General features: G+C 32.8%; 1 protein-coding gene and 1 non-coding gene across 2 annotated transcripts; one reads left to right on the top strand and one right to left on the bottom strand.

The window, feature by feature from the left end:
- Positions 1-8731: 8731 nt before the first annotated feature.
- LOC119369702 (small nucleolar RNA R71) lies at positions 8732-8839 on the bottom strand. Its single transcript, XR_005177275.1, has one exon. It is a non-coding gene; the product is annotated as a small nucleolar RNA R71 (small nucleolar RNA).
- On the top strand, positions 8751-9851 carry LOC149498145 (uncharacterized). The gene has a single exon (XM_089718371.1). It carries the CDS (start codon positions 8751-8753, stop codon positions 9849-9851), a length of 1101 nt encoding a protein of 366 aa, XP_089574497.1.
- Positions 9852-26332: the final 16481 nt, after the last annotated feature.

The following is a 26332-nucleotide window of genomic DNA, read 5'->3' as shown; positions in this document are numbered from 1 at the left end:
ATCTCAAGCAGGTACCTGGACAAGGCATTCTCTTTTTTGCCTCCTCACAGATTCAACTCAAGGCTTTTTCCGATTCTGACTGGCAGCGTGTCCTATATCACGCAAATCAGTTACTTGGTTTTGCAATTTTCTCGGGTCTTCTTTAATATCTTGGAAAAAAAAAAAAAAAAACAGAGCACTGTTTCAGCTCTTCCTCAGAGGCCGAAAATCGCGCTACCGCTGCAGTGACCTGCGAATTACAATGGCTTCTTTATTTATTTCAAGAGTTACATGTTAATCATCCTTCTCCTGCTTCCATCTACTGTGATAATCTTTTCGCAATCCATATAGCAGAAAATCCCGCATTTCATGAATGCACAAAACACATTGAATTAGATTGTCACCTCATTGGATAGAAATTAGCTACTGGTATTGTTAAACTCTTTTCAGTGTCCTCATCTCATCAGTTAGCAGATTGCTTCACAAAAGCGTTAGCTACTTTTTCGTTTCGTGCTAATATATCCAAGCTGGGCCTTCACGACGTGTATGCTCTAGCTTGCTGGGGGCTATTGACTGGCAATCCTTGTGACAAAAAGAGTTGGAGGGAAAATCAAATAATAGAAAAGATTGGCTAGAGTTTGTTTTGTAGTTAGTTTTGCCAGCTGTACATAATTAGTTTTAATTCTCTTCTTATATATATTATTTTGTAACAAACTACAGTTACGCTTTTGAGAATAAGAATTACTTCTTCTTCAAGTAATTTGTCTCTTTTGTTAGTCCAAGTCAATGCCATTAATACGAAGAAATAGCTAAGAAGATGAGGCAACAAACCACGTTCCGCCACATTAAAATTGAAGTACACGTGCTTAAACTTTCTAAGAGGCCGGCAGCTAACAAGCGAAAAGTCAGTTTTGTGAATTTGATATCTGAACTTGTGTAGTAGAATAAAGATTTGATTTTTTTTTTTGCCAATTTAGCGTTTGAATTTGTATAAAATAATTAAAATGATTTGATTTCATTTTTTAAATTAATTTAACCCCTAAATTTATTTAAAATGATTTAAAAAATTATATTTGAAGTCAATTTAACTTCTAATTCTTCGTTGTATTTATAATGTGAAAATCATTATATAAACATTTATTAAAACTGTAGTTAGGATCGAGCTGACTAATTTATTAAAAAATTAATTAATTATAAAATATAGAAAAATGATATATGAATTATATTGTATCTATCTTTACCTTGATTAAAGGTTTTGAGTTTATGAATATGTATTAATTTGAATATTTTAAAATTAACTTCTATTACTGGGTTATCACTTATGAAATATACATTTTTCATGTTGAATAAATTAAAGTTATAATGCATATTTATAAATTTATTATATTACTAGAAATGATGTTTTTATGAATTTTAAATTTATATTTATAAGTGTTGAAAAAGTTTGATATGAGTGTTTTTAGTGTAGGGAAAAATGGATAAAAAGTCAATCATATGAAATTAAATTAATTATTAATTTATAAAAATCAAAATAAGTTCAAGGGTTAAATTAGAAAGTGAAATCGGATCTTTTTAATCATTTTATACAAGTTTAAGAACTAAATTGGACTAAAAAGTCAAATCTGACGTTTTTGAGCTTGCTAAATAAGTCTAGGGATCAAATTGACCTTTATTCCTTTTATTATTACTCCTGCGATTCCACTATAGTAGAAATTTTGATTTTTTTTACAAGAATTAAAATTAATTGGAACACATTAATATTTGTTAATATTTGTTACATCTGAGAAAATAATTTGTTTCAAAATACTTGTCACATTTGTGGTTTAAAGAAGTAATAAAATTTTTTTTTCAAGTTTACCCTTTATATATAACCAATAATTATTACTACTTTAATTTAATAATTTTCTTAAAAAATTAGTATTAGATTAAGGGTAATATAGTAAATTTATTCAATAATTTACTGTAATTTGGACAAATTTAATAGTTTTCTTTAGGGATGTGAAATTCCAAATGTGATAAAGTATTATGGAACAGAGGTGCTAGTATCTAAATGGTCTTTCTTAAAATTAAAAACTCCTCAATTAATTTTGCTACAAAATCAATGATAATTTTATCTCATATTAAAGCACACCGTTAGAGTAGTACTTTCACTTTATTTTTTCATGCATTATAATGAAAAACTTTTAATTATATGTGTAGTCAAAATTTTGATTTAACTGCAATTAAAGTAATGATAGGAAAAAGAAAAATAATATAAAAATAAAAATAAACTACACCTAATAAATATAGATAAAATTGAAAAAAAAAAATTATTAGTATACTTTCAAAATCCTCAAGTGAGCACTTAAAAATGGAACAAAGTAAAATACTTATTTGTTGCTATTAAAGTGGAGTGGAGGGAGTACTTAATTTTTCTCATTCACAAGTAAAAGACATGATAGTTGATAGACCATTTATCAAATTCTCTAAACTATTCCAAATGCAAGTGGATTAGTATTCTTTGCAATTGCAAAATAAAAATTAGACTAAATAATTATTTTTTAATTCATTGGAGGCCTAATGAGCCGATATAACACCACGAGCTGTATAACAAGATAGTCCTTCTTGGCTCATCAAATTAGTGAAAATAACTGTGAAAAGATTAACCAGACCACCATTTGATTGACATACTAAATAATTATTTAGTCCCTTAAAATTATGACTCTTTTTATTGGGTAAGTAAACTGATTTAGTCTCTAAGATTTCTATATTAAATTACTGATATCCCATCTAAAAGTATCATTTTTGCCTTTAAATAATGGATCAGTGTTTGATATAAAATTGATCCATCATTTACCCTCTTTGAAGTTTTTCCAGATTTTATTTTTTTAGCCACCGCTAATCATTTTTTTATGGGCAGTGATTCTTTTTTACTTTTCTCATAGTTTTACTTAATTTTCTTTCTAGAAGTTTCAATATATGTACTTATTTGTAATATAATATAAATATTTATTAGCGACTTAACTGCATTTGTATATAAAACCTAATTACATTTTAAGGATCAAATATATATTTCATATTGCTCTCCCTTCCTCTCTCTGTGAAAATGGTGATAACTAATCTTGAGCAACCAAACAAAACCATCACTCTTCTCTCACACACTTCCTGAGCACTATTGATTTATATTGTTAGTAATGTTTTATTTTATTAATTGCCTTTGAATTTATTTTAACTGGTAGTCTTTGCATGATAATCCAAGCTTTCACTTTTACTACGTGTTACCACATTCACTTCTAGGGTTACAATATGCACCCCCAAGATCACATAAAGTTATCCCACTTCAAAATAATTGTATTTTGATTTAAATTAAATTTTAAGCTTTTTGAAAATAAAAATTCGGGTTTACCCTCTTAAGAAAATTCATCGCCAAACTAAGTTTCATGTTTCATTAATCATTAGTCAAGCCTCAAACAATGTAGAAGTATTTTTCTCTTCCAAGTTTTTTTTTTTTTTTTTTTTTTATCAGCAAATTTTTATTTTATTAATAATTGTTTCAGAAAAAACTTAACAAACCTTAGCAGCTAAAACCAGATCGCTTCTCCATACACCCAACCTAACTAAGGAATATTAAGTTAAAAAACAAAAAAAATTTAGACCGAAATACATTAAATTTAAAGGAACTGATAGGAAGAAACAATTTTGAGTTAGAAAACATAGACTTTCATATCAGATTACAAAACCATCTAACACAATCATTTTTAACAAAAGCATCTCTGCAACCCTTCTTAACATACCAGAACTCAATGCAAAATTGCAGTATAGCAGTAAACAACTAGCCGATTGCCATCCTCAAACCGTAGTTAAGCTCCCACATGGCCAAAATAGCAGTATGTCTTCTTGTTAAGTTGAATTAATCCATTAATTCAGTGCATAATACAAGGTCCCGATAAAGGTCTTTTTGGTGTCTTTACCTCGAAGATTTATAGACTCCTTCCAGAAAAGTGGCATAGAAGAAGCAGCCATTATATATGAAATATAAGGAAAATCTTTTGATTTTTAAATATAAATTTTACTAAGTAGCTATATCAAAGAAATAAAATCAGCAATGTAAATAATAGGACATTCAGGGATTGATATTAGTAATGAAAGAAATGAAAAAACAGAACAAAGAAAAATATAAAATAATTTATAGAATATTACATTTAAATTTTTAGCTATTTTCTATAATTAATTAATAATAAATTAATTTTTTTATTAATATCATAATTTTTAAAATTATATATTAATACTTAAGCAAAGAAAATATTTGCATATTACGCATAAAATCAAATTTTCAATCAATTTATTTTTTCTCTCTTTTTTCAAATATTATTCCTTTTGTTTTTTTCTTCTTTTATAAAGTTTGTTAATTAAAAAAGGAGAAATATATTTTATATGATTAAATTTTGAATAAAAAATATTAATTATTAATGTCATTAATCAAAATAAATTACATAATAATATTATTTAAACAATGTATTTATAATCGCACGCGAAGCGAAGTTTATGACTAGTATATATATCTATATATATAAACTATCCGGACCTTATTACTAAAACCGCCTAATCTGGTTTGAAGTTTAGTCACAGTTAAGATTCTTCATTTTTTCTTATAAATGTATTTAGTGGAGATTAAATCCGATAACTCTTTATACGTGTTTAATTTGCATTGTCAACTGAGCTACAACGAGTAGGTTAATTAAAATTAAAATTTAATAATTAATGCCCTAAAACGTGGCATGCAAACAGATATATCAGGAAAATGGGATGGGATATGTTGGTGAGCAATGTGCATGTGATTGTGATATATATAAAATTTTGTGAAATTCAAATTATAGTGGAAGACAACTATCAATCCCTATATCTACCACCAATTATTGAAGGAAAAGAGAAGCCTCCTTTTATTCAAATAAAAAGCAATAATAGTTTTTTTTTTTTTTTTTTTGATAGTAAAACAATAATAGTTAATGCCATACAATTTGGCCTTTTTTTTTTTTTTTTTGAAACTGAAAATAGCAAATAATTAAAGGAAACGTGATGGAACATTTTGGTAAGCAATTTGCAAGTGATTGTGATGTTCGATACTCATTTCTGTGAAATTCATGCATTACTGATAATTAATGACTAACGATAATAATTCTCAATTGACCAAAGTGACAAGCTGTCTTTTATTTGTCGGGGAGAACTAATTTTAAAACAAAGAACGAAAATAGAAAGAAGGAAAGATGCAATTTCTCGTAAATGATTCCCGATCATATACATGCAAATTGCAATAAAAGATATACATAAATATGTATATATATATATATATATATATATATATATATATATATATATATATATATATATATATATATAAAGATTCTGTTTATGAAAATAATAAAAGATTTTTGAACAAATTATTCAAAAAAAGAATTTTTATTTAATCTTAGAAGAATATGAAATGTAGTTAATTTCTAACGATAAAACGCATGAATAAAAGATCAAAAGGAATCTTTTACTGGTAGAAAGACAATCCATTCGCAGTTGTCATTAAATTGATTTTTCAATCCAGTTGCTTACAGTCAATCATGTAAATTTCCACTTTTTTTTCCACGTTAAAAGCCAAGTGTTGATTATAATTTTTGTCTTATATTATTTAGATTTTTATAATGTTAAAATAAAATTTCATATAACATTAATGTGAATATAATGATTAATTAATAAAATAAAAGTGTGTATAATATATTTTGTAATATATTCTATTAAACTCTAAAACTAATTAAAAGCTATATTATTAAAAATCATAAATAATAGAAATAGTGTTTTTTTTTCTATTTTTTTTCATATTGGAACTTTTTTTTTTTAAAATTTGAAACTAATTTCTTTTGTGGTTGATTACTGTTTCTCCAAATAAGTATTTTTTTTATAGAAAAAATAATACTTAATAACTAGGTACTTAAAAACATTTTTTTTTTCTAATTCCCTAGTTAACGAGATAGTCCACAAACATTAATTTCGAAGTAAACGGTGACCTCGATCAGCAACCAGGATCTTGACCAAGAAACGGTTCCAAAGAGTTTTATTTTCTTGTCGCTTTGTGTTTGCAATTTTCATTGTGAATGCAGATTCTGTTTTGTTTCTCTTCCAAATTAACGAGAGGGGGAAAAAACTCCATAACATACTGACTTTCTATTGACTTATTTTCTTATTATAAAAAGATATCCTTTTTGTCTTATTTCCAATAGAGAGAGATCGGAGGCTATCACGTGATGAACGTTGTTTTTTTTTTATTGGATTTGAGTTCCATCGATAACATTTCAAGCATATTTTTTCTTTTCGTTTTTTTTTTTTTTTTTTTTTTTTTTTGGTCTATTCTAAACTTTTTTGATAGTGTTATTTTTATTGTATTTTTTTATTAAGATTTTTAGTATCTTTTATTTATTTAAATTAATTTTTATTTAATTTTGTTCTGTTTTATTTAAAAATTTTCTTGAAACACAACTCACTTTATTTTAAGAAAATTTGTAGGATTTGACATTGAAAAGGATAAAGTGAAGCCAAATATTCAGCTTTTAGCAAGCCTGGGCCGTGCTAGACAGCACGCCCATGCTATAAACACCCTGGACTTCTAGAGCCAAGCACGCCCTAACCATGCTAGGGAGCACGCCCGTGCCACAGTGGAAATATCAGCCGAGGGCGTGCTCGCTGAAGCATGCCTGTTCTGCAATTACACTGGACTTCTAGAGCCTAGTACGCCCTGCCCGTGCTATTAAGCACGCCCGTGCCACAAGACTCCACTCAATCGTGCCTTTGAGCACAGCCCATGCTGATCCTTCCACAAAGCTAAGATCTAGCACGCCTAGACCGTGCTTCACAGCACGCCCGTGCTAAAGACCAAGAGTTGATTTGAGTCAAAAATTGCCAATCGATTCCCACCATTTCCATGAGCTCTCCTTGGATACTTTCTTCACATGCAAATCAAACTTTAATCTATGCACATGGGAAAGTCATGATTGAGAGAAATTTAAGGCTTAATTGAGAACTTTATTTCCTAAACTATGTGGATTTCCCTCCCAAAAAGTCTATATAAAGGGAAGAAGAGTTCATTGTATAGACCCTCCCCATATCATTCCATTCCATCCCATCTCATACCATTCTATCTCATCTCATTCTCTTAGTCTTGTATATAGTTTCATTTCTTCAAGAGTTCAAGTATTTCAAGAGTTGTGCAAAGATTCAAGGAAGTCATCCGGAGCCAATTGTTAACTACTTCTTATTTCTAAACTCTTAATCTTGTTTATCTCTTTCATCATTCTTATTGATTATGGAATATTTATCAAGTATTATTGAGTTTTATTTAAGTATTATGTCTAACTAAACTTTCATACTAGGGATTTGATGTAGCTTAATTTCTTTTTCAATTTATAATATTAGATTTATTTTTCTTTGTTCAAGTTATAATTTATTGATAAACTTAATGCTTCTAGGCAGAGTTTCTCCCCTGGATTGATTTATTTCATTAATTACTATCGGAAGAAGGATTTTTGATATGAAAAGTTAATGAATCACATGAGAATAATAACTTGATGCGGAAGCTATATGGTTTGACTTATGGGGGTTTTTATAAATTAACAACTTTAATTTATGAATTCATAAACGAACTACAAAACTTAATGATTTAATTTATGTTTGATTGTGCTATCGGAAAATAGATAGTTAAAAGGAATTAAACTAACTAACAATACATCGGGAGAGCTTGTTAGTGATTTTAGAGTTATTTTCCTTACTTGAATAATTAAAATTGATTAATAAACTAATAAAATAAATTGGATAGAATTAAGTGAATTCAAAATCCCTAGTAATTTTTAATCCTTGCTTTCTTTAATTAAATTTTGCTTGCTTGACTTCTTCTTATTTTTACTTGTTGAATTTAAATTCTGGAAACAATTTCTTCCTTTATCGTTTAAATAATAATAGGTTAATATAATTTTAGTACTTGGTATACAATCCTCATGGGAACGATATTCTACTCATCATATATTACTTGTGGCGATTTCGTACACTTGCGAAACCACCTATCAAGTTTTTGGCGCCGTTGCCGGGGATTGACGTTACCAATATCAATGTGAATTATCCTATTATTAATTTAGACATTCATTTTTGTTCATTTAATTTATTTTTTTTTGAAGATTATTTTAGGTTTGATGCAAAGAAGGTCAGGAAAAACTGAACCTCTGATCTTTGATCCAGAAGTTGAAAAGACTTGCCGTAGAAACAAAGCTGCTTGAAGAGCACGTGAGAACAGACCAGAACAGCAAGCAAACATGGATCTTGAAATCAATCCTCCACCTTAGAACAATCCTCAAAACAGGCTCCAACCTAATGTCCACACATTGCGAGATTACACAACACCTTCTCTCAATGGAGCAACCTCAAGTATCACTAGACCTAGAGTGGAAGGTAACAATTTTGAAATTAAACCTGCAATTATTCAAATGCTCTCCACTTCGATTCAATATGGAGGTCTACCTAGTGAAGATCCAAATGCTCACATCATAAATTTCCTGGAAATTTGTGATACCTTCAAACAAAATGGCGTTTCTGAAGATGCCATAAAATTGAGGCTCTTTCCTTTCACTCTTAGGGACAAGGCACGATCCTGGTTACAATCATGTCTGGCTGGAAGTTTTACAACATGGGAAGAATTAGCTCAAAAATTTTTAGCAAAATTCTTTCCATCTTCAAAAATTACAAAATTATGAAATGAGATTATGACCTTTGTCCATCATGATCAAGAAAGCTTGTATGAAGCTTGGAAAAGATTCAAAGATTTAATAAGAAAATGCCCTCACCACAGTTTACCTAAGTGGTTACAAGTTCAAACTTTTTATAATGCATTGTCACCTAATATTAAGATTACTCTGGATGCAGCTGCAGGAGGATCTTTTGAAAGAAAAGAGATCGATGAAGCATATGATTTGATAGAGGAGATGGCAAGCAATAGCCACTATCAAAGCTCTTCCGAGAGGAGGAAAACTGCAGGAATTTATGAGATTGATGCCATCACTGCACTCAAGGCCAAGGTAGACAATATGGCAAGAAAGTTAGACTTATTAACCACTAAATCTGTGAATTCCATTTTACACGCTTGTGAGAGATGCAACGAACAACATGGAATTGGAGAATGCATGTTAGATTCTGCAAATCCACAAACCTTGGAGCAAGTAAATTACGTGATGAATCAAGGAAGAAGAAATTACCTGTACTCAAATTCTTATGACAACAAGTTGAGAAATCATCCTAATCTTTCGTACGAAAATCCAAATAATACCTTGAACGCACGACCAGGTTTCATACCTTTGGAGAAAAAGTTTCATGATGATCTCCTCACTGCCCTTTCCAAATCACACATGGATTTTATGAACGAAACCAGAGAGAACAATAAAATTCAACAAGCTGCAATAAGGAACTTGGAGATTCAACTGGGACAATTTGCAAACATGATGGCAGCCCGACCTCAAGCTACGTTGCCGAGTAACACTGAGAAAAATCCTAAAGAACAGGTACAAACCATCACCTTAAGGAGTGTTAAGCAGTTAGAAGGTACGACCAGGATTGAGAAAGAGAAGGAAGAGCAGCAAAAGGTTCCCATCATTGATCTAGAAGAGAAGGAAGAAGTGAAACCTTATGTTCCACCTGTCCACTTTCAACAAAGATTAAAGAAAATGCAAGACGATAAGAGTTTCCTCAAGTTTTTTGGCGTCTTCAAAAAGCTTCAAATCAACATACCTTTTGCTGAAGCTTCTTGGTCAGATGCCCAATTATGCAAAATTCTTGAAAGAAATTCTGAGCAAGAAAAGAAAGATCGATGATCAAGGAATGGTAATGTTGACAGAGTCGTGCATTGCAATTATTCAAAATAAATTACCTCCCAAACTAAATGATCCAGGAAGTTTTTCTATCCCTTGTAATATTGACAATCTTAATTTTGAAAAAGCTTTAGCAGATTTAGGAGCTATCATTAATCTTATGTCTTATGAAGTTTTTAAGATGCTAGGGATGGGAGAGCTAAAACCAACCAGGATGTCTCTACAATTAGCGGATTGATCAATCAAGTATCCAAAAGGAATTGTAGAAGACGTGCTTGTCAAGGTAGGGAAATTCATTTTTTCTGTTGATTTTGTGATTCTTGATATTGATGAAGGTAGGGAAGGATCCTTAATCCTTGGAAGACCCTTTCTTGCAACTACAAGAGTGTTGATTGATGTGCACGAAGAAAAATTAACTTTGAGGTTAGGACATGAAGAGGTAGTCTTTGATGTTTTGAAGCCATGTAAACTCCCTATGGATTATGATGACTATTTTAGGATTGATGTTGTTGATGAATGTGTAAAAGACAATCTGCATAACAAAGATAATAATAACATTAATCAAAACATCATAAATGAAAAAGAGAGTGAACCCCTAAGGTAAGAACTGAAACAACTTCCATCTCATTTGAAGCATGCATTCTTAGGTAATAATAGTTCTTTTGCTGTTATTATTTCTTCTCATTTAACATTTGATCAAGAGGAAAAGCTGTTACAGGCTCTGCAGAAACATAGGAAAGCTTTAGGATGGTCAATTTCTGACTTGCAGGGGATAAGTCCAAGTATATGTATGCACAAGATCTTGATGGAGGAAAACTACAAACCTTCAATTGAGCATCAAAGAAGATTGAACCCAAACATGAAGGAAGTAGTTAAAGCAGAGATTATAAAACTATTGGATGTCGACATCATTTATCCAATTTCAGCTAGTAGTTGGGTAAGTCCTGTCCAAGTGGTCCCAAAGAAAGGAGGTATGACAGTTATTTCCAACAAAAATAATGAGTTAATCCCAACTAGAACTGTCACAGGTTGGCATGTGTGCATTGATTATAGGAAATTGAACAAGGTAACATGCAAGGATCATTTCCCCCTACCTTTTATTGATCAAATGCTTAAAAGACTTGCAGGTTATCCTTACTATTATTTTCTAGATGGCTATTCAGGGTATTTCCAGATACCTATTGCCCAGAGGATCAAGAGAAAACCACTTTCACTTGTCCTTACGGTACTTTCACGTACAGGAGAATGCCTTTTGGATTGTGCAATGCTCCTGCTACTTTTCAGATGTGTATGATGTCCATATTTTCTGACATGGTTGAAAAATTCATTGAAATATTTATGGATGATTTTTCCGTGTTCGGTTCGTCTTTTGAATTGTGCCTCTATAACCTCTCTTTAGTGATGCAGCGATGCGAGGACACTAACCTTGTTATTAATTGGGAAAAATGTCATTTCATGGTTAGTGAATGAATTGTTTTAGGCCACAAAATCTCACAGAAGGGAATTGAAGTGGATAAGGCCAAAGTGGAGGTGATTGAAAAGCTACCCCCTCCAAACTCAGTAAGGGGAGTAAGAAGTTTTCTTGGCCATGCCGGGTTTTACAGGAAATTTATCAAAGATTTCTTCAAAATCACTAAACCTTTTTGTAATTTGTTAGTTAAAGATGTTCCTTTCAATTTTGACGAAGAGTGTTTAAATGCCGTTAACAGATTGAAGAAGGAGTTGACTTCAGCGCCCATCATTTCTACACCAGGTTGGAGTCACCCCTTTGAACTTATGTGTGATGCAAGTGATCATGCTGTAGGAGCTGTTCTTGGACAGAGAAAAGAAAAGAAATTGCACGTCATTTATTATGCCAGCCACACATTGAATGATGCGTAATTAAACTATGCCACCACTGAAAAAGAACTCTTAGCTATTGTTTTTGCTTTTAATAAATTTAGAGCTTATTTAATTGGAGCTAAAACTATAGTGTACACTGATCACTCTGCTATTAAGTATCTATTAGAAAAGAAAGATGCAAAGCCAAGATTAATTCATTGGGTTCTTCTTTTGCGGGAATTTGATATAGAAATTCGTGATAAAAAGTGAACTGAAAATCTTGTAGCGGATCATTTATCTAGGCTTGAGTAGGGGAAAGAAGAACAAGCAGAATCGCAAATCAATGAAGATTTCCCCCACGAACATCTGTTTCTTCTAGTTAAGACACAAGCTCCTTGGTATGCTGATATAGTCAACTACCTTGCTATCAGCAAAATAAAAAATTTTTTCATGATCTTAAATATTATTATTAGGAGGAACCTTTTTTGTTCAAGTATTGTAGTGACCAGCTCTTTCGACGTTGCATACCGAAAGAAGAAATGGAAAGTATTCTTCGATTTTGCCACTCAATGGAGTGTGGAGGACACTTTGGAGCAAGCAAGACAGCAGCGTGTGTTTTGGAAAGCGGTTTATACTGACCTAACTTGTTTAAAGATACCTTTAATTTTTTTCATCTCTGTGACCGTTGTCAAAGGTTAGGCAACGTTTCAAAGCGACATGAAATGCCATTAAACAGCATCCTTAAAGTGGAAATATTTGATGTTTGGGGTTTGGATTTCTTAGGTCCTTTTCCATCATCATTTTCCAACTAATACATTTTAGTGGCAGTCGACTGCATTTTGAAATGGGCAGAAGCTGTAGCCCTTCCAAATAATGATGTCAAAAGTGTGATGAGCTTCATAAAGAAATATATTTTCACATGACACGGAACTCCAAGAGCTATAATCACCGATGGAGGTAAGCACTTCTGTAACAAGTACTTAGATTCCCTTCTTTCCATATATGGTGTTACTCACCATGTAGGTACCCCATATCACCCTCAAATGAGTGGGCAAGTGGAAGTCACGAATAGGGAAATCAAGAAGATTTTGGAGACAATAGTTGGCCAATCCAGGAAGGACTGGTCCAAGAAGCTCGATGACGCTCTTTGGGCCTATCGAACCGCCTTCAAAACACCAATTGGTATGTCTCCATATTGAATGGTGTACGGTAAGGCTTGTCACCTCCCTGTCGAGCTGGAACACAAGGCATATTGTGCGATCCAATTTCTTAACTTTGATACTAAGGAAGTTGGTCAAAAGAGGCTGCTGCAATTAAACATGTTGGAAGAAATGCGGCTTCATGCTTATGAAAATGCCAAAATATATAAAGATCGCACAAAAAAATTGCATGATAAGCTCATTATCCTGTGGAATCTAAGAGTAGGCCAACAGGTATTACTCTACAACTCTAGACTCCGCCTTTTTCCAGGTAAATTGCGCTCAAGATGGTCCGGCCCTTTAACGATTAAGGAGATTTTCCCATATGGAGCAGTTGAGATAATAGATTGTGACCGAAGTTTTAAGATCAATGCTCAACGATTAAAGGTTTTCCACAATGGAAATTTCGATCCTGTTAAAATAGCTATAAGTCTTGAATAGCTTGAATCAGATTCAATACGTCGAGCTTAATGACGTTAAATAAAAGCGCTTGTGGGAGACAACCCATTTTATTTAAACATTTATTTCAATTGTTTTGTTTTGCTTTTACTCTAATTTTTCATGTATAAGAAGAAGTCCAGAAGGTAGCACGCCCTAACCGTGCTAATCATCACGGCCGTGCTTCAAAGAGGAAACTTGCTCTTAAGAGACAGAGGCTAGCACGCTTTGACCGTGTGAGATGGCACGCTTGTGCTAAGGTAAGGCAATATGTTTGCAACGCGCACACCCAGGCCGTGTAACTCCGCACACCCGTGCCAGCTACCGCCTTAAAGAGTCAGAGCCTCGTACGCCACAGCCGTGTCACTCCTCACTCCTGTGCGAGGTAAGTAAATAATTCTTATGCAGGTCAGATGCGCGCACGCCCTAGCCGTGCCGCCACGCACGCCCGTGCCCGCTACTGCCTAAATAGACAGAAGCAAGCACGCCCTGGCCGTGCTATGTGGCACGGCCGTGCCATGTTCAGACAGGCGCATTAAAACGCGCCTCTATTTAAAGCGCAGGCCCTACCTCATCTCATTCTCACTTAGCACGCCCTAGCTGCCTCCTCCTTCTAAAAAATTTTCTCTCTACTTCTCTTAACACCACAGCCACAAAACACCAAATTTCTTCACCCTCTCGTTCACCATGCCTCCACGATACGAGTGCAGTAGGCTGGCATCTTTAGTCGTTGCTAGACAACGCCCAATCGCTCGGTCTTCCACTGCTTCTCCACCACCTGTTCCACCTCCTACAACTCCGACTCCTCCTCCCTTTGAGATTGCTTCTTCGGAACAACAAGAAAGGTATAACAAACTCTCACTACGCCCTATTTTACTGAATAGATTTATTGATGAATCTGCACTATCACAAGTGGGGCTTCGGGATGTTGTGTTAGAACCCCTTAGGCATGTTGGGTAGGAGCAATTTATTGGCATGAAGGATCTTGTCTTTGCACCTCTAACTCTAGAGTTTTTAAGTTCATATTCTTCCATTATTCGATTGCTGCCTGTTGATTTTCCTAGCAAAATTAGATTCAGGTATTTGGCAGAAATTTTGAGCTTTCAGTGAATGAAGTTAGTCACATTTTTTATTTTCCCACTGAAAATGCGATTAACCAAATACCTATGGATTATATGGATGGTAGTAGATGGCATGATTTAACTAGGGAACATAATTATAATCCTATGCTTTCTAAAGCATCTAAATTGAGAAACCCTGCTCTGCAGTATATTCACAAATTTCTCGCCAATACTATTTTTGGAAGAAGTGAGAGTGATGGGGTGTTGGGCCACAATGAATTGTATTTTATATGGACCATTAATTAGGGAATTTTGTTGAATGTCGGTTGTTGGCTATGCCAAAGATGGGCTAGAGTAGCGAGGGCAGATAAAGGAGCCATTATGATGGGATGTTTTGTGACACGAATTGCTACATATTTGAGAGTTTGGAACCCCGCTAGGCCGGTTTATGATAGTGTGGGAGGAGGAAGGGGCACCAGGTTAGACTTAAACATTATGATTCATATGAAACTGGTGGAAAAAGTGGGAGACTCATATCGTTTAGTGGGTGCTCGATAAGATAGTTCTGATGATGAGGAAGCTGAGGATGTTGGTGACACTAACAGGAAGGAGGATATTCCACCTCCTTTCCCTACTTTTGGTACTTCTTCTGGTACAGGTACTTCTGGAGCTGGTCCATCTGTTCAGGGAACATCAAACATGTCTAATGATGAAGTGCGTGCACGGATGATGTCCCGAATGGACATGTTTGATACTAGGCTTCATGGAATGGAGTCGATGATTGCTGACCGCTTTCAGTCGATCGAAGTCACGCATAGAAGCCTCGACTCCCGTATTGACACTATGCAGAGCCAATATCAGGGCATTGCTGATCAACTTCAAACTGTGCTTCAGTTGTTGCAACCTCCTCCACCACCACCACCTGAATCTTGACGGACTTCACTTTGTTTTGGTTGCTTTCTATTTTTGTTTTTTTTTTTTTGCTCAAAATTATCTCTTGGCTTTTGATTTCACTGTTGTTTTCAGTTTATACTTTGGATCTTCTATTTATATATTTCTGATATTAGTGATTTTCTAACCTTATAGCTTTGATAAACTCCACCGCCCGACTTTCTTGTATTGTTCAATATAATGATGGTACTAATCCCTCCACTTCTTACTCTTTTGTTAAATTATCCATAATTTGATAATTTTGAGGATTTGAATAAGGCTCATTGAGGACAATGTGTTGAACTAAGTTGGGGGAAGAAGTTTTAGCTCAAACTATAAAATTCTTATGTTATTTAAATTGTTAGTGTTATTTTCTTTTGTTTCATTAGTAAAATAAGGATGGAATAATTGTGATCAAATTTAAAACTTATCTTCGATTCATTAACCTTTGATTAAATTAATTGTTCTTCCAAAGTTAATTATTTTTCAGCTTAAAAATTTAAAATTTTCATTTAACATACTTCTTTGATTTATCTATTTGTTTTTAAGATTATAAACATTAAATTTGTGAAAATTTTATGGCAAATAGATATATTTTTCATAAAAACTTATTTAACTTTGGCACTCTTAAAACAAATTAAAATTCTCTTCAAAACAAAAATTTTAAATGCTTACATTTATAGAGAGATGATTTAGGCATTCTTTTTTAAAACCCTATATTTAGCCCACACCACCTAAGTTAAAGTATGACCTTTGCAACCAATTTGAAGCCTATATCAATAATTTATTGTTCAAGCTTATTTAAACCAAGCCATTAAACCAATCTAATTCTCCACTCTAAGTGCAATAATGTGTAATTGAAGGATTTGATTTTTATTAAAACATAGCAACAAAGGGAGAAAATTCCATTAACACTACAAAAGAGAAGAAGAGAAACGCCTCGCAAGTAAAAAAATCAATCAAAAATTCAGGTTTGGGGAACTTTAGCAAGGAAGAAGTTATCAAAGGTGTTATGAAGAGACCTTGCCAAAAAAATACTCTAATTTTGAGCTAGTAAGAAACTTCAATTTAATCTCCCTTCATAAATAAAAATTGTTTTTAATATAAATTAAATCCTGATATTAAGCATTTTTTGTATCTTTTGTCTATCATATTATCCTTTTCTTCTTTAGCTAGGATTATATCCCTAAAACCCCATTACACCCTAAATAAAGTTCTTTTGATCTTCTTAATTGTATGCATTTCAATTGTGGAGAAGGAATGACTAATTTTGCCTATGGGAGTGTTATATTGTAAGGTTAAATGATTTTTGTAAATTCATGTTCTAATTGTCATAAGATTAAATAATTGTTGATGATAAAAATCTTGTTAACTTATGTTTAAATTAAGAGAATGTGTTATATTGAAAATTGAATTTTGGCTAGAAATTGATTAACATAGGAAACACATGATTTATTCTTAAGTTAATGATTTCAATACTCATTAAAATTGTGAATGATTATTCCATACCATATTGAGCTAATATCTTAGTTTTGTTACTTGAGGAAAAGCAATGGTTTAAGTTTGGGAAATTTTGATAGTGTTATTTTTATAGTATTTTTTATTAAGATTTTTAGTATCTTTTATTTATTTAAATTAATTTTTATTTAATTTTGTTATGTTTTATTTAAAAGCTTCTTTGAAACGTAACTCACTTGATCTTAAGAAAATTTGTAGAATTTGGCACAGAAAAGGACAAAGTGAAGCAAAATATTCAGCCTTTAGCACGCTTGGGCCGTGCTAGACGGCACGCCTGTACTACAAACACCCTGGACTTCCAGAGCCTAGCACGCCCTGACCATGCTAGGGAGCACGCCCGTGCCACAGTGGAAATATCAGCCAAGGGCATGCTCGCTGAAGCACGCCCATGCTGCAATTACACTGGACTTCCAGAGTCTAGCACCCCCTGCCCATTCTATTAAGCACACCCTGTGGGTCCTGTATAGCACAACCCAAGAGGGGGGTGAATTGGGTTTTCTAAAAATATAAATTTTAAAATTTAAACAAAATATAGAATTCTAAGTGCAGCGGAAAAATAGAGAACTTGTGAGAATAAATTATGGATTAGAACTTCCTCACAATATTCTATAAAAAGACTAGGCAAAGTGCAGCTATTAATTAGAACTGCTTCACAATGTCTTATTCAATATTAGAACTTCTTTATGACGGAAAGCTATTGTATTTAGAACTTCCTCATAAAGTTTAGAAAATCATATAAGACTGTGTGAGAGACATTTATTGAAATTTGAACTGCTTCACAAAGCTTTAACCAAGTTAGAAAACTGATTAGAAACCCAAGTAGTGAAATATACTGTAAATAGAAGAACAATTTAGAACTTGGTATATTCACTTATCAGAATTCCAGAGTTCTAATATTCAGAGAAGATAAGACTCATTTCAGTTTTAGAATATTATATCCATTAACAATTTTAGCATTTCTAAAATATAAACAGAAGTGTAAGTAAAGTAGTATCAAGCAAAACTTCAGAAAATAAAAAGATCAATACAGTGATTTATAGTGGTTCGGTACTAACTCGCCTACATCCACTCCCCAAGACTCATCTTGAGATCCTCAACTATGTTATCTCTTTTCAAGGGTAAGAGACAAACCAATAGTACAAGGCAATAGATCAACACCTAGATCTACCCTTTAACCCACTAGATTTTCCAAAGGTTCTAGTTAACCTCAACCCTTTCTGTTTTTGATAGAGTACAGAAACTCAATTCAAGACATTAGAATCTCTCTCACGGAGAAGGTTGCTTGATAACCTCTTTCACACTAGCGTCTAACCTAAGATATTACACAATTGTTTATCAAATAAAGACCTGTCTACTAAAGATTACAGAATCTAAATAGACAGACAGAAATGCAAATATAAGCACAGGAAAAACAGTTTTTCAGATTAGAAAATCGTTTAGAACACAGAACCATTTTTCAAAAGTAGTTATAAAAATTCTTTTCTCTTTAAAGATAAAAATGTGAAGTGTAAAGATGAAAAGAAAAATGGGGGTAGAGAGTAAGTTTTGAGAGATGAAGGATGTGATCAATAGGTGAATACTCTTAAAACGAAAACTCTTTCTTCCACCTCGTTCAAAGAGTGAAAACTCCTTTTTATAGAGAGATTTGTGATTCTCGTTTTTAGAAAGTGGATATTTCATTTTGAAATCAGAATATTTGCTTTCCTTATTTAGAAGATACGAAAATCTTAGTTACCAAAAATTTGTTTTATCCTTTTGGTAAGAAAATAGGAGACGATCTTCCTTTCCTTAAACATAAAGATTTTCCGAAAGCAATTTATTTGAGAAATATTTTTCTAAAAGATTCTACTTACTAAAATGAAAAGAATAAGATCTTCCTTCATTTTAGGTAAGAGAATAAATTAAAATTCTTTAGATCTTCAAAGAGGATTTCCGAAAAAGAAAGCATACGATTTATTACCAAAATCGTTAGAGACATAATCTCTTTAATTTTAGGTAATTGAATCATTTTGATTTCTTTTAAAGGAATTTTGAAAACAACTATGACGAAAAGATTTATTTTGAAGAATCTAATTTTGGAAAAATTTCGATGAGAGAAAAAATTAGTTTTTATGCTTATAGATGAATTTTCTCTCTATTCTACAATGAATCCTGGAGATCTAACCAGTAGGGTCTTCGGATGTCTTCACACACTATGGATTTTTGTAGGACTTGCCTTGTTCGTTTTCTTTCCATAAGAATTCTGCATAAAATATTATTAGCACAAATAATATAATTTAAATTTATTTGTTTTGTTTTAATCATCAAAATTCCGAGATTAGAATTTGACCTTTGAGCCAACAATCTCCCCCTTTTTGATGATGACAAAATCAATAAATTTAGCAAACATAAAACCGTGTGCTCCCCCTAAATTTTATGCATATAAGTTCTAAGCATGCCAAATGATCTTAATATGAAGCAAATTTAGAACATGTATTATGCTCCCCCTGATTAGATGCAATAAAACTATTTGTGACAATTAGAGCTAGGGAGACATTTTAGAAAATGATTTTAGAACTAACAAAGATAGATAAGATATCCTAAGTTCTAATAATCAGAGCATATGATCAGAGCAAAAAAATAGAATAGAAACTGATATTAAGGATAGAACAAAAGATCTTAAGTCCAACCTGTAGAGCAGACGTTAGAATAAGAATCTAAGTTCTAAAACATTCAATTCATCATGTAAAATATATATCTCGCCAAAATAGAACATATAGATAGACAACACAGATTAGAGAACACAGATTAAAGAATGATAAACACTAAGATATAAGTACTTTGATCACCACATAGTAGAGTATGTACCAAAATATCACCAAAAATATCCAAAATATCCTGCGTTCTCCCCCTTTTTGTCATCATACATAAGGGTTAGAAAAGATCAGAGCATAATAAAAAGAAATTTAAACAGAATTTAAAAAATGTATCCTAAAGAAAATGTTCATAACACAGAAATCAGAGAGGCTTGGGATCAGTTCTATGTCTCTTAGAACTTTTTAGATTCTGAGCAGGAGCGGTTTTAGAAGAGCTTTCTGGCCGTTTAGAAGAAGGGTGCAATGGAGGCTTTCTTCTATGAGTCCTATGTTTACCCGCAGTGTGCTTGACTTTCTTTGGTTTCTCTGAGATAGGAGTGTAGGGTGTTCCTTTAACTTTCAGAGTAGCTAACTTCCTTTCATTGACATCTTTCATTCTTTCCAAGGACTCAATGAGAGACTGATTTTGTTTAATCACAATCTTGCAATGCTTTATTGCCTCATCTAGCTCCTTATTATGCTCTTCTATAAGCTCTCTTTCCATTCTTCCCAACATAGCTTCCCTACTCCTTTGAGCTGATAAGAACTCAAATTCTTTTTCTGTTTTGACCTCAGTTGACTTTTCTTCATCACTTAATTCCATTTTTTCTGTCTCAGCATCACTGATTTCTTCTACTTTCTTTCCTTTCTCAACCTTTCCAGAATCCTTTTTCTTTTCTGTTTCTTCCTCTTTTTTTGATCTGCTTCCTTCTCAGCTATTTTCTCTTTTTCTGTCTCTTCCTTCTTTTCTTCTTCTAATTTGTTTTCTTCTTCTCTTATTTCCTCTATCTTTTCTTCCTTCTCTGTTTCTCCCAATTTAGCTTTTCCTTTCTCTTCTTTCTTCTTCTTTTTCTCAGTCTCTTCTTTTCCTTTCTTTTCTTTCTCAACTTCTTCTTTTTCCTTCTTTTCTTTTTCAACTTCTTCTTTTCTTTCTCAGCTTCTTCTTTTCCTTTCTCTTCTTTCTCTTTTTCTTCTTCACCTTCTTCATCTTTCATTTTTAACGACCCACTGTCTAGCTTTGAAATATTATAGCCATCACTCTCTTTTAAATCAACATCCAGCAATTCAAACACTGGTGTAAGTATCATTCCATAGGGCAGTTTCTTAGGATTATTCTGCATTTTGTCAAAGATGGTGTGACATAGGTTGAAGGGTTTCTTCTCAACTATGTGCCACATAATGCACAACTCAACCTGATTCACATGTGTAAGTGAAGCGCTTTTGGGATAGATATAATGCACAATTAGTTTGTATAGCCATTTCATGCTATCTATCAAATTTGAACATTCAATAGTGCCTTGTTTGTCTGCAGAACCCCTTTTTACAATTTTCTTCACAAATTCTTCCTTTTTGTACTCATTAACCCTAGAAATATCCTTAATCTTCGTTACCCTAGACCCAGTATTTGGCAAATCAAAAATCTTGCTCAAGTCAGCGTAAGACAACGCTTTGATCTCACCCTTAAGCTTTACAGAAATCGACTCTGTTCCACTAACCTTAAGAGAACCGTAAAACTCTTTGACTAAACTTTCATAACACAGTCTGTTTAATGACAGAAAACTCATCCAACCTTGAAACTCAAAGAGTTCCTTGAAATTAAACTCATTACTACCAAAAAATTTCCAGTCAATGACATACGAACGCATGAGAGGATATGGTGAGAGGACAGATTTACCTTTGTCGCGTGCCCTAACTACTTGTTTCTTTGAAGTAGCAGTTTCTGTTTTTCCTTCCTTTGGTTCCTCATCTGGCTTTTTCTGTTTTGACTCCTTTTGCTCATATTTCTTTGATAGCCTTTTTAGGGGTTGGAGTTCTTGCTCAGTTAACGAATCGGAAGAGGAGGTGGAACTTGATTCGGCCATTGTTGAGATTTTTGATACACAGAACAACTTAGGGTTTTGTTAGCAAGAGAGCGAGAGAAAGAATATGGAGCAGTTAATAGAGAGACAAGAACATTTAAGTGGCGGAAGAAATCGAAAATAAAGAACAGTTTTTAAAGAAATTCAAAATGAAAAATGGAATAAAAGAAATAAAATAATAAAATAATAAAACCGCCAAAACACTAAGGATACGAAACATAATAAAATAAACACACACAATAAATTAACTGTTTTCGGATTTGGTCTAAAGCAAGATTCTGATAGTGACATTAGAAAGTCATATCAGAGCAATATGCGTTTTCTTTTTAGACAGAAAAGTTTTTCACACACGAGAAAAAAAAATTAGAACATAGCAGGTCTTTCATTTTCGAATATAGAAAGCAGTTCAGAACATACTTGCAGAGTTCTAAAGTTATGAATTTAGAACTAACATACCAAGTTCTCTTATAATTAAGCAGAATTGACTTTCATTCAAAGGTTTAGTAAAGATATTTGCCAACTGCTTTTCTGTAGGAATGAACTCAATTACTATGTCACCTTTCTGTACATGATCACGTATGAAGTGATGTCTGAGTCCTATGTGCTTGGTTCTAGAATGCTGGACTGGATTTTTAGATAAATTGATGGCGCTTATGTTGTCACACTTAATCGACACTGTTTCTAATTTCAGTCCATAGTCTGCCAACTGTTGTTTAATCCATAGAACTTGTGCAACACAACTTCCAGCAGCAACATATTCCACTTCTGCAGTAGAAAGAGCAACAGATGTCTGTTTCTTGCTAAACCATGATACAAGGGTGCTGCCTAAAAATTGGCAAGTTCCAAATGTGCTTTTTCTATCTATTCTGCTTCCTGCAAAATCAGAATCACTATACCCAACAAGATCAAATGTATCACCTTTAGAATACCACAGACCTAGATTAGAAGTTCCACAAAGATATCTTAAAATTCTTTTTACAGCAATTAAATGCGATTCTTTGGGACATGATTGAAATCTAGCATATATACAAACACTAAAATGTATGTCTGGTCTGCTTGCTGTTAGATATAGTAAAGAACCAATCATACTTCTAAACAATTTAATATCCACATCCTTACCTTTTTTATCTTTTTCTAATTATGAGGATGGACTCATTGGTGTACTACATACCTTGGCATTTTCCATTTTGAATCGTTTCAACAATTCTCTAGCATATTTTTCTTGACTTATGAAAATTCCATTTTCACATTGTTTGATTTGAAGTCCAAGGAAGAAGTTTAATTCTCCCATCATACTCATTTCGAACTCACCCTGCATAATCTTAGAAAATTCCTTATAAAGAAGATTATCAGTAGATCCAAAGATTATGTCATCAACATAAATTTGTACAACTAGAATGTCATGTGCTTTATTTTTGATAAATAGTGTTGTATCAACCTTTCCTCTTGAAAAACCATTTTCCAATAGAAACTTACTCAATCTTTCATACCAAGCTCTAGAAGCTTGCTTCAAACCATAAAGAGCTTTAGCAAGTTTGTAAACATGATTAGGTTTATCAAAAATTTCAAAACCAGGAGGTTGTTCTACATACACTTCTTCATTTAGAAAACCATTTAGAAAAGCACTCTTCACATCCATTTGATATAACATGAAGTTTTTAAAACATGCAAATGCACAAAGCATTCTAATGGCCTCAAGTCTAGCAACCGGGGCAAAGGTCTCATCAAAATCGATGCCTTCCTCTTAGTTGTACCCTTGAGCCTCTAATCTTTCTTTATTTCTCACAACGTTACATTGTTCATCAAGCTTATTTCTAAACACCCATTTTGTTCCAATAACAGAGTATTTTTAAGTCTAGAAACAAGTTTCCAAACTTGGTTTATCTCAAATTGATTTAGCTCTTCTTGCATAGCAAGAATCCAACTTTCATCATTTTGAGCATCTTCTAAATTTTTAGGTTCTAATTGAGAAACGAAAGCAACATTACCAAAATATCTTTTATATTGAGCTCTAGTCATCATCCTTTCTGAGGGATTATCCATAATGTCTTCTTGGGGATGATACTTATGAAATCACCATTCTTTTGGTAATTGAGAATCTTCATTTTCTGTTTCTAGCATTTGAATTTCAACTATATTCTGATCTTCATGTTCAACTTTTGGTTCAGCCTGATTATTAGTGTTCTGCTCACTTTCTGGCTGTTCTAGTTGTTCTGATTGTTCATTCTGCTTTTCATGATTAGAATCTACAACATCATCACTTTCTAATGTTCTAGATGTAGAATCAGATTCATCAAACACAACATGAATAGATTCTTCTACAACTAGAGTCTTTTTATTAAATACTCTATATGCTTTACTATTACTAGAATATCCCAGAAAAATACCTTCATAAGATTTAGCATCAAATTTGGCAAGATGATTTTTCTTGTTATCTAGAATAAAGCATTTGCACCAAAAAATGTAAAAATAACCAATATTTGGTTTTCTACCTTTTTATAGCTCATATGGAGTCTTTTTAAGTTTAGATATTACCAAAACCCTGTTTAGAATTCTACAACTAGAGTCTTTTTATTAAATACTCTATATGCTTTACTATTACTAGAATATCCCAGAAAAATACCTTCATAAGATTTAACATCAAATTTGGCAAGATGATTTTTCTTGTTATCTAGAATAAAGCATTTGCACCAAAAAATGTAAAAATAACCAATATTTGGTTTTCTACCTTTGTATAGCTCATATGGAGTCTTTTTAAGTTTAGATCTTACCAAAACCCTGTTTAGAATGTAACAGGCAGTGTTAACTGCTTCTGCCCAGAAATACTTTGGTAGTTTAGAATCACTTAGCATGGTTCTGGCCATTTCTTGAAGTGTTCTATTCTTGCGCTCCACTACTCCATTTTGTTGAGGTATTTTAGGTGCTGAGAAGTTATGGAAGATTCCTGACTCATTGCAAAAAGCATCGAATTTCTGATTTTCAAATTCTCCTCCATGATCACTTCTAATTGCCGAGATGTTGTATCCTTTCTCATTTTGTATTCTCTTGCAAAGATGAACAAACATGTCATATGACTCATCCTTATTTCTAAGGAAGAGTGTCCAGGTGAATCTAGAGTAGTCATCTACAATAACAAATGCATAGAATTTTTCTCCAAGACTAGAAGGAGTAATTGGACCGAATAAATCAAGGTGTAGCAATTCTAAAGGTCTAGAAGTAGAAACCATGCCCTTGGATTTAAAAGATGTTCTGGTTTTTTTGCCCATCTGACAAGCATCACAGATGTGATCTTTTTCAAATTTCAACTTTGGCAAACCTCAAACCAAATCTTTCTTAGACAATTTATAAATAAGGTGCATGCTTGCATGTCCAAGTCTTCTATGCCATAACCAACTAGAATTATCAACAGAAACTAAACATATATCCTGGTTATGCATATCAGAGAGATGTCCCAAGTATATATTTCCAAACCTTTTTCCAACAAATAAGGTTTTATTATCATGCATGTTCTGAACTTCACAATGAGAAGGTTCAAAGATCACTCTTCTATCTTTATCACAAATCTGACTAACACTTAACAAGTTATAATGTAATCCTTCTACTAAGCATACATCTTCTATTGAAGGATTAGAACCTACCACACCAATACCAACAATTTTACCTTTTGCTTTGTCTCCAAAGCTTACTGTACCTCCCTTTTTCTTTTCTGATCTGGTGAACTTCTTTCTATCACCAGTCATATGCCTAGAGCAAGCGCTGTCCATGTACCACATTTCTATTTTTAGCTCACTCCTTAGGCACATCTGAAAGGATCAAGCAGATTTAGGTACCCAACTCATATTGGGTCCTGGAGGGTCAGTGGTAACATGTGCATTTAGCTTGTTATGATTTTTCTTCTTATTGAAACTTTGATATTCTAAAGTCACAACATTAGAAATTTCATTTTTCTTATTAGAAACACGATTCAGTTTAGAAATGCTATCATAGTTAGAACTTGTCTTTTCTTTAGAAAACGATTCTGAAATTGATTTTAGAATTCTAACTTTAGTTTTTAAAGATTCATTTTCAGAGTTCAGATTTTTACATTTTTCTTCAAGATGTGTCAGATTTTCAGAAAATCTATTATTACAACTTTTAAGATCTTTGATTTCCTAAGATGAGATCTTTACATGTAACTTCTTGATAAAAAGCATCTTTTAAATGATTGCTTTCAGATTTTAATTTTCTGAAATCTTTCTTTAGAACTTTAAGCTTTCTAACAGGCTTTTGAAACTCATTGCAAAGATTATTGTAAGTATCTAGAAGATCATTTTCTGATTCAGGTTCAGAAATACTTACAGTGCTTTCTTCATGCTTCTGGACCGTTGCATTTGTTTCGTTGATTTCAGCATTCTGTGTTGAAGTCAGAGTGCTGATTTCTTTGGAGTCAGAATCGATAGTAGCCATTAAACAGATATTAGCTATTTCTTCTTGATCACTGTGGCTTTCAGAATTAGAATTATCTGAATCACACCAAGCAGCTACGAAAGCCTGCTTCAGCTTCTCTTTCGTTGACTTCTTTTTCAATTTAGGACAATTAGGCGTGATATGTCCGGGTTTGTTGCATTCATAACAAACCACTTCAGAAGGTTCTTTCTTAGGTAAGTTACCATTTTTGGGTGGAAAGTTCTTTTTGATAGACTTTTTCTGTGGCCTTCCACTCTTTCTATAGAACTTTTTGAATCTTTTAGCAACGAGTACTAAATCATCACTATCAAGATCGGAAGAACTTTCTTCACTAGACACTACTTTCAAAGCTAGTCCTTTCTTTTTCTTATCTTCTAT

Source organism: Jatropha curcas, chromosome 2 (assembly GCF_041381405.1).
Source record: "Jatropha curcas cultivar XTBG-Jc1 chromosome 2, XTBG_Jcur_1.0, whole genome shotgun sequence".
Taxonomy (NCBI): domain Eukaryota; kingdom Viridiplantae; phylum Streptophyta; class Magnoliopsida; order Malpighiales; family Euphorbiaceae; genus Jatropha; species Jatropha curcas.
This window is presented reverse-complemented; position numbering and strand designations above follow the sequence as displayed.